Source organism: Phyllobates terribilis, unplaced genomic scaffold (genome assembly GCF_046119375.1).
Source record: "Phyllobates terribilis strain yellow unplaced genomic scaffold, ASM4611937v1 Scaffold_2__4_contigs__length_985480577, whole genome shotgun sequence".
NCBI lineage: Eukaryota > Metazoa > Chordata > Amphibia > Anura > Dendrobatidae > Phyllobates > Phyllobates terribilis.
In genome coordinates this window covers 608861878-608881762 of record NW_027362762.1, presented here as the reverse complement: position 1 = coordinate 608881762, position 19885 = coordinate 608861878, and the positions used below count along the sequence as shown (strand labels likewise).

At 45.3% G+C, this 19885-nt stretch overlaps 1 protein-coding gene across 1 annotated transcript in view; it reads right to left on the bottom strand.

Annotated features, from left to right (window-relative positions):
* Positions 1–19885, bottom strand: part of ITPR3 (inositol 1,4,5-trisphosphate receptor type 3) — a 373063-nt gene that overhangs the window by 143325 nt on the left and 209853 nt on the right. The window contains exons 29-31 of the mRNA XM_073666508.1: positions 18295–18417; positions 3454–3654; positions 1169–1420 (exon numbers count right to left, since the gene is read on the bottom strand). Coding sequence (XP_073522609.1) covers positions 1169–1420; positions 3454–3654; positions 18295–18417 — 576 coding nt within the window. The remainder of the gene's footprint in view (positions 1–1168; positions 1421–3453; positions 3655–18294; positions 18418–19885) is intronic.

Here is a 19885-nt window from a genome sequence, read left to right as displayed (position 1 = left end):
TGACTCTGATCTCTCCTTCAAACCTCATATCCAAGCCCTTTCCATTTCCTGCCGACTCCAACTCAAAAATATCTCCCAGATCCGCACATTCATCCACCATGAATCTGCAAAAACACTAGTGCATGCCATCATCATCTCCGGCCTCGACTACTACAACCTACTGCTCTGTGGCCTCCCTTCTAACACTCTTGTACCCCTACAATCTATCGTAAACTCTGCTGCCCGACTAATCCACCTGTCATCCCGCTATTCCCCGGCCTCTCCCCTCTGTCAATCCATGCACTGGCTCCACATTGACCAGAGACTCAAGTTCAAAACCCTAACCACGGCATACAAAGCCATCCACAACCTATCTCCTCTGTGACCTAGTCTCCCAGTATTTACCTGCACACAACCTCCGATCCTCACAAGATCTCCTTCTCTACTCCCCTCTTATCTCCTCTTCCCCCAATCGCATACAAGATTTCTCCCGTGCATCCGCTCTATTCTGGAACTCTCTACCCCAACATATCAGAGTCTCGCCTACCATGGAAACCTTCAAAAGGAAACTGAACACCTACCTCTTTTGACAAGCCTACAACCAGCAGTAACCCTAGTTCCACCATACCACTGCACGACCACCTCTCCTCTCACCTACTGTATCCTCACCCATCCCTTGTAGATTGTGAGCCCTCGCGGGCAGGGTCCTCTCTCCTCCTGTACCAGTTGGAGACTAGCTTTTGTTGAAATTTTTGTACTTGTTGTCTGCTATGTATACCCCTTTTCACATGTAAAGTGCCAAGGAATTAATGGCGCTATAATAATAAATAATAATAATTTTGATTTAAAGAAGACAAATTTTCATTAGTCCATATTACATCAAGCAAAGCTTCAGGATTCATGTTTAATACATGAAATTACTAAGTGCACAAATGTTACTACTTTACATGCTACAATGTGCCACATGTTTCTCAGTTTCAGACTGATTTTATAGAGCAACTATTCGAAGGATATATGGGTGCTGTGTAATGCTTAGCCTCTTCTGTGAAGGCTTCCCCACAGGTATCAGCTCATTGCTGGGGTTCATTTCAGATCAGCATCTTGTAAAGGGACTCTTTCAACAAGCAAGGTTTGTCCTATAATATCAGATACTTTTATGCATTAACCAAAGTAGAATTTAAAATCTGACCTCGGTAATGCAGTCTTCATGAGTAACCACCCGTACAACATCCTCCAGAGGTAATAAAGATGTGCACTTGATCTCAGTGTAGACATTTTTGCCCTCAGCACAAGCAGCTAGAAGATCAACTAGTGAAATGTGATACATGAGAGGACTGTTCTCATCTACCCCCTCACGAGCTGCAGCCATCATTTCCAGCATTGACGCAAATGAAGATTTGTCATTGTAGAAAACGACAACATCATCTCCTGCATTTGTCAACTGCACAAAGAAAGAGTACAGTTTTAGTTAATTTTATTACCTATTGGTCAAGGTTAAGACAGTCAGCCATACACAGTCATTTACCACTGGTGTTTTGCATCAACATACATTTCTAAGCAAGTAGTAAAAAGCTGAAAGTGCATTTACAAAAATCTATCACATTGAAAGGATAAAGGTTAAAATATACTACTACTATGTACTACTTTCTACTTGTTAGATACATATTGTTCACACATTTTGCATTTTATATATACCTAATGTACAAGAACAAATACCAAAGTAGGACCTGTAGCAATGGTTAACACATCCAGGAAGAATTAAGCAGTAGTTCAATAGTTCTATGAACAAAGTATATTTGAATCAAATCTTGAAATATTAATAAGTTCCACAATTTAAATATTTTTTTCCGTGCTGATATAATCTTGTAGTCATGTCTGTGCTATCCACTGTGTCATTTTGTGTGTCCAACCATGTCCAGATGCTGCAGTTCATGGTCGCACATACACAGCTCCTGGGGGAGAAAGCATAAGTCCATATACCGGTGACACTGCATGGACTCTCAACTGCTCATTTGTGTGAGGAAACATATTGCGCTGCCTATTGTTTTATCACTGGAGGATACAGGAAGCATGTGCTAGCATTTCTTCTGCTGTGTTGCTATCAGTGAGTCAAGAGTGGGAGAAGAGGGTTGCATTGACAATCCAACACAATGGGCAGTACTTTGAACACATTTTATAAGTGGGCATAAACTTGTAAAAAACTCATGAAAGAATAGTTACGTTAAAACCAAGCACACCATTGTTTTTCTTATGAAATTCTCAATAAGTTTGATGTGTCACATGACCCTCTTCCCATTGAAAAAAATATAGTTGGATCCAAAATGGCCGACTTCAAAATGGCCGCCATGGTCACCACCCATCTGGAAAAGTTTTCCCCCTCCCATATACTAATGTGCCACAAACAGGAAGTTGATATCACCAACCATTCCCATTTTATTTAGGTGTATCCATATAAATGGCCCACCCTGTAGATTACATAATCATGGAGGCTGAACTGCCATCTTCTTCATGATATCTGTGTGACAGGAGCTATCTAGTCATCATCAGAAAGTGTAAAAAGAGTTTCTATCTCCCTCTGCGAGAAAATTCTGTGGTACAGTTCACGCAGTCTTATCATACTCCTGATACCCTTGAGAGAACATAAAAGCATGTCATTCCTAATGTCACCATGTGATCACTTGACCTAAATGAAGAGAAGCTGAATTTATATTATTTTGAAGCATTTGAAGAATTTGAATTGAAGCATACTTCTGTTACAATGAGTAAAACTATCGCAAAGAACGGTAGTTTATTTGCCGTAATGATGTTTTCAGCCTGAAAAGTCATTCCACAGTACAAGAGTCTCATTTCAGTCTATTTTTTACCACTGCCTGTTGTGAAGTGTAATTCACATCAATCAGCAGAGATGCTGACAAAGGTTATAGAGGGTGGAGTGGGTATTTTGGCTCTCTGCTCCTCTTCTCTTGTTTTTTCAAACCTGGAAAACTGCATGCATACATAACAGAGCTATGGGGTCTTACAAATGAGGCAGGCAAGCTATTAGATAAAGGCAGAAGCGATGCATTCTGATTATAAGTGAGTATAGTGAGTATAAAAGCGTATAAGGAAGTTCAGGCACCTATGGTGTTGGCAGAATGCTGATGAATATAAGCTGCCTAATCATGAAAATGAGAAAGTTACAAGGGAAGAAATTATTTTTTTTGGCTATCCAGTATAGGTATGACTCCGATACTACTAGAACAAATAAATATTTAGCATAACATATATAAATATTTAGAACACAACATATTCACGCTTTATAAAATCAGTCTATAATCTCTATTTTTAGTTTGCAACAATACAGTTCAGACAACAAGAGCCTTTGGGAATTTGTTACAAGGCCAACAAATATATTTTAGCCTGATTAACTTTAATTTTGTTTAAACTCTTTTTTTGTTAAAAATCTTTTCATGTAGACTGCTGTCCAATCTTTACCTCTGTCATGATCATGTCCTGGCATTTCTTGATATATTTGCCTTCAGCTTTGATGATGGTGTGGAGGAAGTCCAAGTACTGCACATGTCTGCCATGCGTGGCTAAACAATGGATGAAGTGTTGTAAAACAGTCTCATGGATCTCTGTGCACAACTGGTAGTTATTCAGGAAAATGTGCTGCATAGTCTCTGCCTCTAAGAGCTGCAAACCAAATCAAGGACAAATTATGCAAACATCTTGGACAGCCAACATTTTTACAGACTCTTTAGAAAACCATAATGAATCAAAGATTAGAAGTAAAATATGTCTACACATCATAGTATACTGATAGAAGCACATTAGTAGCATTAGCTGTGAACTGTAAGTTGAAGATAATTACAGTCACAATAAACTTAATCTCTTCTAGTTTAAGAAAAATCAAGGACGCATCACATTTTCTGAAAGAAAGTGAACTGTTCAAGAATTTCTGGATGCTTTGCAACTCTGCTACCTACATCATTTATACTTTCTTTAAGTCTGGTCCTTTTGGTTAAGAATCATATACAGTCATATGAAAAAGTTTGGGCACCCCTATTAATCTTAAGCTTAATGTTTTATAAAAATTGATGTTTTTGCAACAGCTATTTCAGTTTGATATATGTAATAACTGTTGGACACAGTAATGTTTCTGCCTTGAAATGAGGTTTATTGTACTAACAGAAAATGTGCAATCTGCATTCAAACAAAATTTGACAGGTGCATAAGTATGGGCACCTCACCAGAAAAGTGACATTAATATTTAGTAGATCCTCCTTTTGCAAAAATAACAGCCTCTAGTCGCTTCCTGTAGCTTTTAATGAGTTCCTGGATCCTGGATGAAGGTATTTTTGACCATTCCTCTTTACAAAACAATTCCAGTTCAGTAAAGCTTGATGGTCGCCGAGCATGGACAGCCCTCTTCAAATGATCCCACAGATGTTCAATGATATTCAGGTCTGGGGACTGGGATGGCCATTCCAGAACATTGTAATTGTTCCTCTGCATGAATGCCTGAGTAGATTTGGAGCGGTGTTTTGGATCATTGTCTTGCTGAAAGATCCATCCCCTGCGTAACTTCAACTTTATCACTGATTCTTGAACATTATTGTCAAGAATCTGCTGATACTGAGTGGAATCCATGCGTCCCTCAACTTTAACAAGATTCCCAGTGCCGGCATTGGCCACACAGCCCCAAAGCATGATGGAACCTCCACCAAATTTTACTGTGGGTAGCAAGTGTTTTTCTTGGAATGCTGTGTTTTTTTGCCGCCATGCATAATGCCTTTTTGTATGACCAAACAACTCAATCTTGGTTTCATCAGTCCACAGGACCTTCTTCCAAAGAGAAATTGGCTTCTCCAAATGTGCTTTTGCATACCTCAGCCAACTCTGTTTGTGGCGTGCTTGCAGAAACGGCTTCTTTCGCATCACTCTCCCATACAGCTTCTCCTTGTGCAAAGTGCGTTGTATAGTTGACCGATGCACAGTGACACCATCTGCAGCAAGTTGATGCTGCAGCTGTCTGGAGGTGGTCTGAGGATTGTCCTTGACTGATCTCACCATTCTTCTTCTCTGCCTTTCTGATGTTTTTCTTGGCCTGCCACTTCTGGCCTTAACAAGAACTGTCCATGTGTTCTTCCATTTCCTTACTATGTTCCTCACAGTGGAAACTGACAGGTTAAATCTCTGAGACAGCTTTTTGTATCCTTCCCCTGAACAACTATGTTGAATAATCTTTGTTTTCAGATCATTTGACAGTTGTTTTGAGGAGCCCATGATGCCACTCTTCAGAGGAGATTCAAACAGGAGAACAACTTGCAAGTGGCCACTTTAAGTAGCTTTTCTCATGATTGCATACACCTGGCTATGAAGTTCAAAGCTCAATGAGGTTACAAAACCAAAAAAAAGTGCTTTAGTAAGTCAGTAAAAAGTAGGTAGGAGTATTTAAAACAGGAAAATGATAAGGGTGCCCATACTTATGCACCTGTCAAATTTTGTTTGAATGCAGATTGCACATTTTCTATTAGTACAATAAGCCTCATTTCAAGGCAGAAACATTACTGTGTCCAACAGTTATTACATATATCAAACTGAAATAGCTGTTGCAAAAGCACAAATTTTTATAAAACATTAAGCTTAAGATTAATAGGGGTGCCCAAACTTTTTCATATGACTGTATACCGTACATTTTGGAGTATAAGACGCACTTTTTTCTTCAAAAATTTTAGAGGAAAGTGGGGAGTGCGTCTTATAGTCGGAATGTATGTATATATATATATATATATATATATATATATATATATATATATATATAAAATATAATCTAAATATATATATATATATATATATATATATATATATATATATACACATATTGTGACAGAGTCACTGGTATGGTACATGAGGAGAAGTATGTGTCACACAGGTTGCTAGCCTGTGTGAACTGAAACCAATGGACTTTCTGCCAGCATGTTATATGCTGGTAGGTTAACTCACTTAAAGGGGGTGGTTTCAGGGGAATGACATTGTGATGGGAGGGATGTCATTCCCCATACCGCCACCTCAGGGTGTGGCTGAGCAACGTTTAAAAGTTCTGTCCTGTTTTTTTTCGCTTTGTTGTTGTGTTTGGAGAGGCAAAGTCTCCAGACTTGACAGCCATAGCTCAGGAGGGAGCTGAAGGCAGGACATAACCTGTGTATGCGACCCACACACACATATATGCTATAGTTCATCTTTTGTTTTGTTTTTTGTAGTTTAGCCAAGTAAGGCTGTATTTATTTTGCTGGAGTGCAGAGCTTTATGCTGCTAATAAAGCCTGCAAAGAAAACCCGGGTTCCTGAGTCTACTTCCGGAAGTGGCCGAGCGAGTCGTCCTACCACAGTTGGTGCAAGGAGTGCGTGCAAGATTCCAGGAACACGTGTACCTGCCACAGAGACCAGTAGATGTCCTGGGTAAAGGCCGCCAGCCAGCTAGAGAAGTCCGGCAGCATGGAGGAGCTCGTTAAGCACCTGGTCCAAAGCCAGCAGAGCATGCAGCAACTGCACTTGCAGACCCAGCAGAGCATACAGCAGACCCAGCAGAGCATGCAGCAGCAGCACCGAGAGCAGCTACAGCAGCAATGGGAGCAGCTGCAACAGCAACGGGAGCAGCAGCAGGAGACAAATAAACTCCTGATACAGCAAATCCAGCAGCAGCAACGACAGATGGAGCTCGTAGCAGCAGAGATCCATGGCAGGACATCCGCTCCACCCCTAGATCCAGGTGAGGACGCACAGGTCAGGAAAACAGTAAGGAAAACCTTACAGAAGATGACCCCAGGGGATGACGTTGAGGTGTTCCTGACTGTTTTTGAAAGGGTGGCAGAACGGGAGAGATTACCTCAGGAGCAGTGGGCGGAGGGTCTGGCGCCATATTTGAACGGGGAGCCGCAGAAGGCCTATTATAATCTGACATTACAAGACGCAAAGGAGTACGCAAAATTAAAAACCGAGATATTGGCACGCTCAAGAGTGACTATGTCTGTCAGAGCGCAAAGGGTCCACCACTGGGCATATGCTGGCGACAAACCTCCACGCTCACAGATGTTCGACTTGTTACATCTAGTCCAGAAGTGGCTGCAGCCAGAGTCTTCCACTCCTGCCCAGATGGTTGATCGTGTGGTGATGAACAGGTTCATCCATTCCCTACCCAGGCCGGTGCAGACCTGGGTTGTCCAGGGCGACCCTCGGAATGCGGACGACCTTGTTGGCCTGGTAGAGAGGTACCAAGTGGTCGAAAAATCCCTAGGGAAACCCGACATAATCACCTCCCCCTAAAGGAGTGCCCTAAAGGGGGCGAGTTTACCACGGAAGGGGTTCAGAGCCACAACTGGGGGGCATCCCACTTCCACTGAAGGTGCCGCAAGGACTGTTGTTAAGGATGTGATCTGTTGGCGGTGTCGCAATCCGGGACACGTAGTCGCCCAGTGTCATACATCTGCTGAGCCAATGGACTGCAGCCTAGGCAGACGATGTTCATACTATGCTTACCCAGCCTGCAGTGTGGACTGTCAACCCGGTGAGGGGCCGCAGGCATGTGCCGTATCCGTTATCGGAGTGATGGTCCTGGGGCTGTTGGACGCTGGGAGTCTGGTAACCTTAATCAGTGCCACCCTTCCCCACCAGCTGATCCCTACCAAATCTGTTTGCGTCCGCTGCATACATGGGGATGCCAAGAACTACCCGGTGGCCAGAGTGACAGTCGGAACAGACTGTGGCGCCCACTCCCACGAAGTCGGGGTGGTCAAGGACCTGATACATCCCGTCATTTTGGGGCGCGATTTTCCCTTGTTCTGGGACTTGTGGGGGAAGGGATCCAGACTGAGTCCCGTGAAAAAAAGCCAGGACCCTAGAGAAATACCCCGGCGACATCGGAAGTAGATGAGTTCCCACTATGTGTTCTTGTCGGCGACGAGGACGAGACTGTGTCTGAGGTGGTCGACCTCCCTGAATTAGAGGTGCCTGGAGAGAACTTTGGGTCAGCTCAGGTTCGGGACTTGACTTTGAAAGGGGCATGGGATAATGTTACTGTTTGTAATGGTGTTGCTCAAGAGCCGGTGGCGGACACCAGGTACCCACACTTTGCAGTTTAGGGGGAGCTATTATACCGGGTGACCAAACTAAAAAGTGAAGAGGTAGTGGAACAGCTGTTAGTTCCAGGTTCATACCGTCAAAGGATATTAAACATGGCACACTCACATATTCTGGGGGGACACCTAGGGGTTGAGAAAACCCAGGAGAGAATTATAAGGAGGTTTTATTGGCCAGGATGTTATCGGGAAATCTTAAACTATTGTAGGTCCTGCCCCACCTACCAGATAACCGCGCCAACCTCCCACATCTGTAGTCCATTAGTTCCACTACCGGTCATAGAGGTTCCCTTTGAGAGGATTGCCATGGACCTTGTGGGTCCCTTAGTTAAATCAGCCCGGGGCCACCAATACATCCTGGTGGTCATGGATTATGTGACCCGGTACCCCGAAGCGGTACCCCTAAGGAACTCGTCCAGTAAAAGTATAGCCCGAGAGCTAGTTCATATTTTTGCTTGGACAGGTCTGCCAAAAGAGATTTTGACAGACCAAGGAACCCCCTTCATGAGCAAGGTGATGAAGGAGCTATGCAGAGTCCTTCAGATTGCCCAGATTCGGACCTCAGTTTATCATCCACAGACGGACGGCTTAGTGGAACGCTTCAATAAGACCTTAAAGGCGATGCTCAGGAAGGTCATTGAAAAGGATGGGTGAGAGTGGGACTACCTGCTACCATTTCTGCTTTTCTCTGTCAGAGAAGTTCCTCAAGCGTCCACTGGCTTCTCTCCATTTGAGCTCCTGTATGGACGGCATCCAAGAGGTCTCCTAGACATCGCCAAGGAAACCTGGGAGGCCGAGGTCACGCCCCACCAGAGCATCATCGAACATGTTACCCAGTTACAGGAGAGAATGGCAAAGGTGATGCCCATCATGAAGGAACATCTCCAGGCGCAGGAAGCCCAGACGAGGGTATATAACCGGTCGGCAAGGCTGAGACAGTTCCAACCTGGGGATCGCGTCCTGGTTCTTATTTCCACCGTTGAAAGTAAGTTTCTGGCCAAGTGGCAAGGCCCATATGAGGTGGTGGAGAAGCTCGGTGAAGTGAACTACAGAGTCCACCAGCCTGGCCGAAGAAAGCCACACCAGGTGTACGGAAGTTCCAGGTACCCACGCATGCGCCAATTAGCTCTGAGTATCCAGGTGACCCTAAACAGCTGATTATATGTGAGTTCATATAAACCGGGACACTATGCACACACAATACACGCCCCCATTGATGAAGCATCGGCGAAACGGTGTCGTCGGGGTTTATTCCTATGCTGAATACCTGGCTTACTTGTAAGTACTATCCCTTTAGTGGGCCCTGCACTATGCACTGACACTTTGTTTTTGATATACTATTGTGGCTAATTATCAGACCTTGTTTTACAACTTGGATATATTCCTATCAATTGGGTCTGTATTGACGTTTATATTTCATGTAATTCATGTCTTTTCTATAATTCTGGTTACTCTTTTATAGTGTTTTGATAAGGATTATTCTTATATTCATCAAAATGGTCTGAAGCCTAATATCAAATATATTCATTATATGGGCTGTTCTTTTAGGGAACTTACTATTGATACATATGTGGGCTATTTATACGAAAGGTTTCTGCAATTGGAAGTGGAAGGTTTCTGTTTTTTAAATTTATTTTATATTATGATACCCTTTTAAATTGCCTTAATAAAAACATATTTTTTATATATATCTTCCTTGAGCTTGAGTTTATTTGGCTCTAGTCTCTGTGTGTTATGTACCAGGTGTACCATGTAAACCTGCTCAAGCTGTGACGAGATCGGGAACCCGTGGGAACTCCTTGCCTGGGAGCTACTCCCGAAGGCCAGGTGGAAGATGACACGATAGCGGAGACCCTTTCGCCAGCCCAGAAGCAACAGTGTTGAGAACTGCTGCAGAATCGGGACCTGTTCTCAGAGTTGCCGGGGCATACGCAGGTGGTAGAGCATGATGTACTAACAGAGCCGCATATAAGGGTGAACCTGAAGCCATACAGGATTCCTGAAGCACGCCGGGAGGTGATCTCGGCCGAGGTGAAGAGGATGTTAGACCTCGGTGTAATAGAGGAGTCAAAGAGTGGATGGTCGAGCCCCATTGTCCTTGTGCCAAAACCCAACGGAGAGTGGAGGTTTTGTAACGATTACCGCCGGCTGAATGAGGAGTCCAAGTGTGAAGAGTACCCGATGCCCTGCGTCGATGAACTCATCGAGAGGCTTGGACCGGCGAGGTACATCACCACTCTGGACCTGACGAAGGGCTACTGGCAGATCCCCATATCCCAGATGGCCAAGGAGAAGATGGCTTTCTCAACACCTGATGAGTGCTTCCAATACACTCGGATGTCGTTCGGATTACAGGGGGCCCCAGCCACCTTCCAGAGGGCTATGGATCAGATCCTAGCCCCACATAAGAAGTATGCCGCAGCCTACCTTGACGACATTGTAGTCTTTAGCCCAGACTGGGAAAGTCATCTACCTAAACTACATGCCATTCTGGATGCTCTAAGGAAGACGGGATTTACAATAAATCCAAAAAAATGCGCCGTTGGAAAAGAGGAGGCCAAGTACTTGGGCTATGTCGTCGGGAGAGGCAAAATAAAGCCGCAAGTTAATAAAGTGGAGGCAATCCAGACCTGGCTGAAACCGCTCTCCAAGAAGCAAGTCAGATCATTCCTGGGAATGGTAGGATATTACCGGCGGTTTATCCCAAATTTTGCCATGAAGGCCGTGCTACTGACGGATCTCCTAAAAGGCACCAGATCAACCATGGTGAAGTGGACGGAGGAAACAGAGACTGCGTTTCAACTGTTGAAGTCAGCACTGTGTAAACAGCCGGTCCTGGTCACACCAGACTTCAAGAAAGAGTTTGTGGTCCAGACAGACGCTTCAGAGGTTGGTCTAGGAGCCGTACTCTCTCAAGAGATAAATAGAGAAGAACATCCCATTCTCTATCTGAGCCGGAAGCTTTCGTCCTGCGAGAAAAACTACGCAATAGTAGAAAAAGAGTGTCTAGAAATAAAATGGGCCGTAGATACACTAAGATACTACCTACTAGGCCGGAAGTTTAAGTTGGTATCAGACCATGCCCCATTGAGATGGTTGAGGGAAAAGAGGGGTAAAAATGCCAGGGTAACTAGATGGTTCCTAGCTCTTCAGGACTTCAACTTTCACATAGAGCATAGGCCCGGGAAGTTACACGGGAACACTGATGCTCTTTCTAGAATTCCCTGTCTGGTATCAGAAGGTGCCCAAACCCCTGGCTTTGGGCAGAGGGGAGGAATATGTGACAGAGTCACTGGTATGGTATATGAGGGGAAGTATGTGTCGCACAGGTTGCTAGCCTGTGTGAACTGAAACCAATGGACTTTCTGTCAGAATGTTATATGCTGGTGGGTTAACTCACTTAAAGGGCGTGGTTTCAGGGGAATGACATAGAGATGGGAGGAACCTCATTCCCTATACCTCCACCTCTGGGTGTGGCTGAGCAACGTTTAAAAGTTCTGTCCTGTTTTTTTTTCTGTGAGTTGTTGTGTTTGGAGAGGCAAGGTCGAGACTGGACAGCCATAGCTCAGGAGGGAGCTGAAGGTTGGACATAACCTGTGTGTGCGACCCGCACACACATATATGGACTGTGCTATAGTTTATCTTTTGTTTTTTTTTGTGGTTTAGCCAAGTAAGGCTGTATTTATTTTGCTGGAGTGCAGAGCTTTATGCTGCTAATAAAGCCTGCAAAGAAAACCTGGGTTCCTGAGTCTACTTCCTGAAGTGGCAGAGCGAGTCATTCTACCACAATATATACACACACACACACACTGTGGCTGTGGGTGGTGTGGGGGGAGCGGCAGCGACGGGGCACAGGAGGCAGAACCCGCCTGCTGCAGCTACACTGTGCCCGCTGCTAAAAAAAAAAAGAATATTCACTGCTCTCCACGCCCATGGGCGTGGGAAGCAGTGAATATTCATTTTCCTTAATAGCGTGCACAGTGTAGCTGCAGCGCAACTCCTGCTGCTGCTCGGGCGTGGGGAGTAGTGAATATTCATGCTCTTTAATAACTGGCACACAAACCGCCAAGCCGCAGCGGGAGCCGCATTGCGCACTATTAAGGAGAGTGAAGTCACTGCTCCCCACGTCCATAGTCCCGGCGTGGGGAGCAGTGACTATTCTGGCAGGCCATCTCACAGTGTGATGACGTCATGTGCGGCTCACTCAGTGAGATCAGTGCTGTCAGCAAAGCAAGACGCAGCGCTGGAGCAGAGGGAAGGAAGGTGAGTACAATTGTTTATTTTTTTATGTGCAGCGTGATGGGGATGGAGGTGCCATGCATACCAGGATGGGGGATGAGGGGTACCATGCATACCAGGAAGAGGGATGAGGGGGGCCATGCATACCAGGATAAGGGGGGCCATACATACCAGGATGGGGGATGAGGGGTGACATGCATACCAGGAAGAGGGATGAGGGGACCAAGCATACCAGGATGAGCGGTGCCAAGTATACCAGGAAGAGGGATGAGGGGTGCCATGCATACCAGGAAGAGGGATGAGGGGGGCCATGCATACCAGGATGGGGGATGAAGGGTGTCATGCATACCAGGAAGAGGGATGAGGGGTGCCATGCATACCAGGATGGGGGATGAAGGGTGCCATGCATACCAGGAAAAGGGATGAAGGGTGCCATGCATACTAGGAAGAGGGGGGCCATGAATACCAGGAAGAGGGATGAGGGGGGCCATGCACAACAGGATGAGGGGTGCCAAGTATACCAGGAAGAGGTATAAGGGGTGCCATGCATACCAAGAAGAGGGATGAGGGGGGCCATGCATACCAGGATGAGGGATGAGGGGTGCCATGCATACCAGGATGGGGGATGAAGGATGCCATGCATACCAGGTGGTGGGATGAAGGGTGCCATGCATACCAGAAAGAGGGATGAGGGGGTCATGCGTACCAGGATGAGGGGTGCCAAGCATATCAGGAAAAGGGATGAAGGGTGCCATGCATACCCAGAAGAGGGATGAGGGGTGCCATGCATACCAGGAAGAGGGGTGCCATGCATACCAGGAAGAGGGGTGCCATGCATACCAGGATGAGGGATGAAGGGTGCCATGCATACCAGGATGCGGGATGAAGGGTGACATGCATACCTGGAAGAAGGATGAAGGGTGCCATGCATACCAGAAAGAGGGATGAGGGGGGCCATGCATACCAGGATGAGGAGTGCCAAGCATACCAGGAAGAGGGATGAAGGGTGCCATGCATACCGGGAAGAGGGATGAGGGGTGCCATGCATATCAGGAAGAGGGATGAGGGGGACCATGCATACCAGGATGAGGGGTGCCAATCAAACCAGGGAGAGGGATGAGGGGTGCCATGTATACCAGGAAGAGGGATGAGAGGTGCCATGCATACCAGGAAGAGGGATGAGGGGGGCCATGCATACCAGGATGGGGGATGAAGGGTGCCATGCATACCATGGGGATGAAGGGTGCCATGCATACCAGGATGGGGGATAAAGGGTGCCATGCATACCAGGATGGGGAATGAAGGGTGCCATGCATTCCAGGAAGAGGGATGAGAGGGGCATGCATACCAGGATGAGGGGTGCCAAGCATACCACGAAGAGGGATGAAGGGTGCCATGCATACCAGGAAGAGGAATGAGGGGTGCCATGCATACCAGGAAGAGGAATGAGGGGTGCCATGCATACCAGGATGTGGGATGAAGAGTGCCATGCATACCAGGATGGGGGATGAAGGGTGCCATGCATACAAGGAAGAAGGATGAAGGGTGCCATGCATACCAGGAAGAGGAATGAGGGGGGCCATGCATACCAGGATGAGGAGTGCCAAGCATAACAGGAAGAGGGATGAAGGATGCCATGCATACCTGGAAGAGGGATGAGGGGTGCTATGCATGTCAGGAAGAGGGATGAGGGGGCCATGCATACCAGGATGAGGGGTGCCAAGTATACTAGGGAGAGGGATGAGGGTGCCATGCATACCAGGAAGAGGGATGAGGGGTGCCATCCATACCAGGAAGAGGGATGATGGGGGGCCATGCATACCAGGATGAGGGATGAGGGGTGCCATGCATACCAGGATAGGTGATGAAGGGTGCCATGCATACCAGGAAGAGGGATGAGGGGGTCATGCATACCAGGATGAGGGGTGCCAAGCATGCCAGGAAGAGGGATGAAGGGTGCCATGCATACCAGGAAGAGGGATGAGGGGTGCCATGCATACTAGGAAGAGGAATGAGGGGGGGCATGCATATCAGGATGAGGAGTGCCAAGCATACCAGGAAGAGGGATGAAGGGTGCCATCCATACCTGGAAGAGAGTTGAGAGGTGCCATGCATATCAGGAAGAGGGATGAGGGGGGCCATGCATACCAGGATGAGGGGTGGCAAGTATACCAGAAAGAGGTATGAGGGATGCCATGCATACCAAGAAGAGGGATAAGGGGGGGCATGCATACTAGGATGAGGGATGAGGGGTGCCTTGCATTCCAGGATGGGGGATGAAGGGTGCCATGTATACCAGGATCAGGATGAGGGTTGCCATGCATATCAGGATGGCGATGGGGCCACGTATAACAGGAAGGAGGGGGCCATATATATCAGGATGGGGGACATTACCCCTATAACAGTGTCAGCAGCAGACAAAAAAGTGCATCATGACCACATTTTTGCTTAAATTTTTTTTCTATTTTCCTCCTCTAAAGCCTAGGTGCGTCTTATGGTCCGGTGCGTCTTATAGTCTGAAAAATATGGAAGCTTATGTGTAGAAAAAATCATAATATGGTACTTATTTGTTGACATTGTTAGTGGAAAAAATAATTTTACTAAATTTCTTCATGCAGTAAATGCTGTCACATTTACATCAATATTCATCGTAAATGTTTATTGTACATTATTGGTCCAATAAGCAGCTGTGAACTGAACGTGGCTGTCCAATCCTTGCCAGCCGTAGATGAAATTGTGCACTTATGGAACGGGGTGTGCTGCTAGAACCTGATTTTAGGGTCAGAAGTATATCACTGACAGTTAATATTATGGTAAAAGCCATATAACTAAGCCACACATTTATTAGGATTCTTCACTTTCACTATTTAGACATACAAAAAATATCAGCTATTCCTTACAATTTTTTAGTGAATAAATGATAAATTATAGCAAAAAATCACATGGATCTATATAGCCAACTCTAGTGCTGTTTCCCACAGAAGCATGGGAACAAATGGCATTTGGCTATCTTCTAAATTTAGTTGTATAGAATTTAGTTGAGCTCAGAAGATCAATAGTGTCTTGCATGTGTAAAAGTACAGTAATAAAGTATTATGATTGAATGCTAAGCGCAGTTAGAATGTGCACCTTTAAGGCAACCACACACAGACTAAAATCGTTTGAACCCACCAACAATCTAATGTGGATGGGGTTTCCCCATTCTCACATGACAGGTGATGTTGGGGGAGAGAATGATTGGCATGCCGGAATTTCAACGGCTGATATTTTTTTTCGGGAAACAAGTAATCTGCTATTAGAAGAGTCTGATAGTGGATCTTCCATAGAGAACAAATACGCGATAGACTGAGCCGAAAGTTCCTGTGCATGTATGGAACCGGGGGAGATAGGTCTCGGCTCACCAATCGTTCAGCTGACAGCTGTGACCTGTGCCTCCAGATATTACTAGTTCTACAGATATGTTAATTAGTGATGGGCGAGCAATAAAATGCTCGGGTGCTCGTTGCTCGGGTTGAGAAAATTGGAATGCTCTGGTGCTCGACCCGAGCAACGAGCCCAATGTAAGTCTATGGGAAACTCGAGCATATTTCCGGCGAATCCCCTCGGCGGTCTGCAGAGGGCCTAAAAATTGCCCAAATTGATGGGAACAGTGCTCAAATGACATGGGAACAGCATGGGGAAGACCCCTGGAAGCATTTCTGACTCCCAAGTCACTGCTGTCAACAATGTTGTCAGAGCTATTAAGCCAGGTGCAGGGCAGGAGGCATCTTCGCATGCACCATGGACAGAGGATTGGCTTGCACGCACAACAGCGGAAGAAGCAGTGGTGCCACCCGCAGACACTGTTCCTGGACCCTGGGGTCCAGCCCATTTAGTCGGGTGCTTTGCTGCCATGTGCCTGATCATGCTGGTGGCGGTTAGGCTGGTAGTTTTGCTACCCCTGCTGATGCTGGCCTGCCAGGTGGTGCAAATGGCCTTTTTGGGGTTATCGGCAGAGTTTTTAAAAACCAACCAGACGCGGGAAGACCTAACAGTTGTACTGGCAACTTCCGTCGTGTTGATGTTACGGGAAACAGTTGCCCGCTTTCTGTCTGCGACCACCACAATGCTTCTTCCTGCCTGTTGTGGTGCTACGCCTCCCTCCCCCTGTGTGCTGCTGTCCTCGCTCTGTATGTCCCCCTGCCAGGTTGGGTCAGTTACTATGTCATCCACCACCTTGTCTTCCACTTCCGCACCCTGGTCCTCCTCCTGACTTTCTGGCAATTGTGTCTCATCAGCGTCCACCTCTTGTGACAGTTTCCCACCATTGCCTTTGTGTGACCGTGGCTGCTCAAATATTTGGGCATCGCTACATGTGATCTCCTCTTGCCCCGCTTCAAGTGGACCCGGAGAAAGGCCCAAATCTATAAATGGAAAAGTGAACAGTTCTTCAGAGTGTCCAAGTGTGGGATCAAATGTCTCCGGGCACTCGGCATGGTGGGAGGAAGGAGGATCAGGGTGAGGAATATGCTGTCCAGACTCACGGCTACTGAGACCTGACCGTGTGGAACACAGGGTGGTGGTGGCTAAGTGACTGGAAGCATTATCTGCTATCCAACCAATAACCTTTTCACACTGCTCTGTGTTCAATAGTGGTGTTCTGCGGTCCCCTATTAATTGGGACAGGAAGGTTGAGTGAGAAGATGTGGGTGCTTGTTGTGGCACAATTTCAGCTAGCCCACGTCCTCGGCCTCGTCCTCTGCATGCACCATTACCATCACTTCCACTTCCCCGTCCCTTGCCACGCACCTTGCCTATTTTAAATGGAGGATAATATTTTCCACGTTCACTACAAATGGCTGGATTTGAACTGCAGTGATATGTGATCTGTGTGACGGACAAACCACAGTTTTAAATAGGTGGCCTGTATGTAACTATTTTTAACAGCGCACTTGTGTCAATAACTTCGCTAACACAGCAACAAAATTTCAATGGAGGCCAGAAATGGCAGAATTTTCAGCACAATTATATGTGATCCGGGTGATGGCCAAACCACACTTTCAAATAAATGGATTTTTAGCGCTGTAATATGGAAAGGATCTGGCTGTATTTTGCAGTGCCAACACGCAAATGGAGCATAAAAACGGTGTTCTCTGGAATGCTTTTTAAGCAAATAATCAGGATTAAGATACAACAAAAAAATATTCCTGGCCCCTGATACCTGGGGCTATTTCTAAAAATTATCTGTAAAAGCACCAGCAGCAGACAGAACTGGAATGGACCCTCTTGCTATATGCACTGCAGTCTGCCACATACACCGCCTGCCTGCCTAGCAGTGATATCTATGCATCTGGATTAGTCCTCAGAAGGACTGTTAGTTTAGATGGATATGTGTATAATATATGGTGGTATACCTACATTAACTAAGAAACAAGCAAATCTCTCCCTAGCTTAGCAGCACCTCTCCCTACACTGCCTGATTCCGGAGTAGACTGTGACGAGCACAGCGGTGCCAGGTCTGATATAGACCTGATGACGCTGTGCGGCCAGCCAATCACTGTAATGCCACAACAAACATGGCTACGGCATTACAGTGTGTGGCAGACAATCCCTGCATGTTCATTGGCTCTCTAAAGAGCGCCAAACATGCAGGGAGCGGACCCAAGCTCCCGCCGAGCAACCCCAGAAATACTTGGCGAGCGCCGAGCATCTCGAGCAGTGAGATGCTCAGGTGAATACCGAGCAGTAGCGAGCATGCTCGCTCATCACTAATGCTAATGTGTGTAGGTACCAATATACAGTATATTACACAAACACTGACTGTGGGAATAATCATATGAAATTAGTAGGATTGTGAGTACAGTAATTTTAATTCAAAGAAGCACAGTGCTTTTGCATTGCACCATGGTCTTCATTCTCCCAATAAGTTATCTTCGGTTCACATAGCTTGTATATATTCCTTAAATCCTGTAACTTACTCCGGGCGTTAGGAACAGAGACAAGTGCTTGTGTAAAAGAGCCTGGTTTTCCGGGTTCCCAGCACAAAATTTCTGCAGAAACTGATGTGTGTACTTCAAAATCTCCTTCATTTTCATGTCTCCCTGTACAAACAACACAAACTCATTAGTGATATGGATCTTACAGTTTGTATATGTATTCATTTAAGCTATAAACACGAGGTGAAAACTACAAAGGAAAGATTTCTGCTTCTGTATTTTTGTTTTTTGTCAATTACAGTTTTCAATGTTTTGCTCATCGAGCCACATATTTATCACTTTTGCCTTGTGACATAGTGCTCCACCATGCTGGAAATTGCTCCTGAATCGAAGTTACTCTTGGGAGATAATAAGATACCGTACTTTATTCATCACAATATTATTTATTAAAATTGTGAGTCCCCTCCCTTCGATGAAAAGCAGCCCCGCACATGAGTGGTCTCAGGATACTTTACTGTATTTGTCAAAAAAAGTTTTAAAAAGCATGAAATGTTTATAGCTCTACTTCAGTAACCACAGAAACATCCGACGGAAAGATCTAAAAACACTTAAGCAGCAAACTTTGTGAAAACCAAAATTTGTGTCAGTTTTGAAACTTTTGGCCGTTACTGTACATATATACAGTATATACAGTACTGTGCAAAGGTTTAGTAAAAATAAGAATTCTTCCAAAAATAAAAGTGAAGATAGCTCTTAAAGATGTTGGCTATATATTTGGGATCGTTGTCCTGCTGCAGAATGAATTTGGAGCCAATCAGATGTCTCCCTCATGGTATTGCATTGCATTTTGTTAATTGATAAAAATAAACTATTAACACTTCTATTTTGGAAAGAATTCTCACTTGGCAGCATTATGTTTCCACACCGGCCTAAACTTTTGCACACTATTGTATATAGTATACAAATTAGATGTAAATTAGGATGTGCTGGTCAGTTTTCTTATTACATATTACTATAGGAGGTGGTAATTGCCTCTTGTCTGACCTTGCACTCCCCCCATTTAACCAGCAGGTGATATATATTCTATTCTACCAGCCCATTTAAATATATAATATATATATATATATATATATATATATATATATATATATATATATACACAGTACGGACCAAAAGTTTGGACACACCTTCTCATTTAAAGACTTTTCTGTATTTTCATGACTATGAAAATTGTACATTCACACTGAAGGCATCAAAACTATGAATTAACACCTGTGGAATTATATACTTAACAAAAAAGTGTGAAACAACTGAAAAAATGTCTTAAATTCTAGGTTCTTCAAAGTCGCCACCTTTTGCATTGATGTCTGCTTTGCACACTCTTGGCATTCTCTTGATGAGCTTCAAGAGGTAGTCACCGGAAATGGTCTTCCAACAATCTTGAAGGAGTTCCCAGAGATGCTGAGCACTTGTTGGCCCTTTTGCCTTCACTATGCGGTCCAGCTCACCCCAAACTATCTCGATTGGGTTCAGGTCTGGTGACTGTGGAGGCCAGGTAATCTGGAGTAGCACCCCATCACTCTCCCTCTTGGTCAAATAGCCCTTACACAACCTGGAGGTGTGCTTGGGGTCA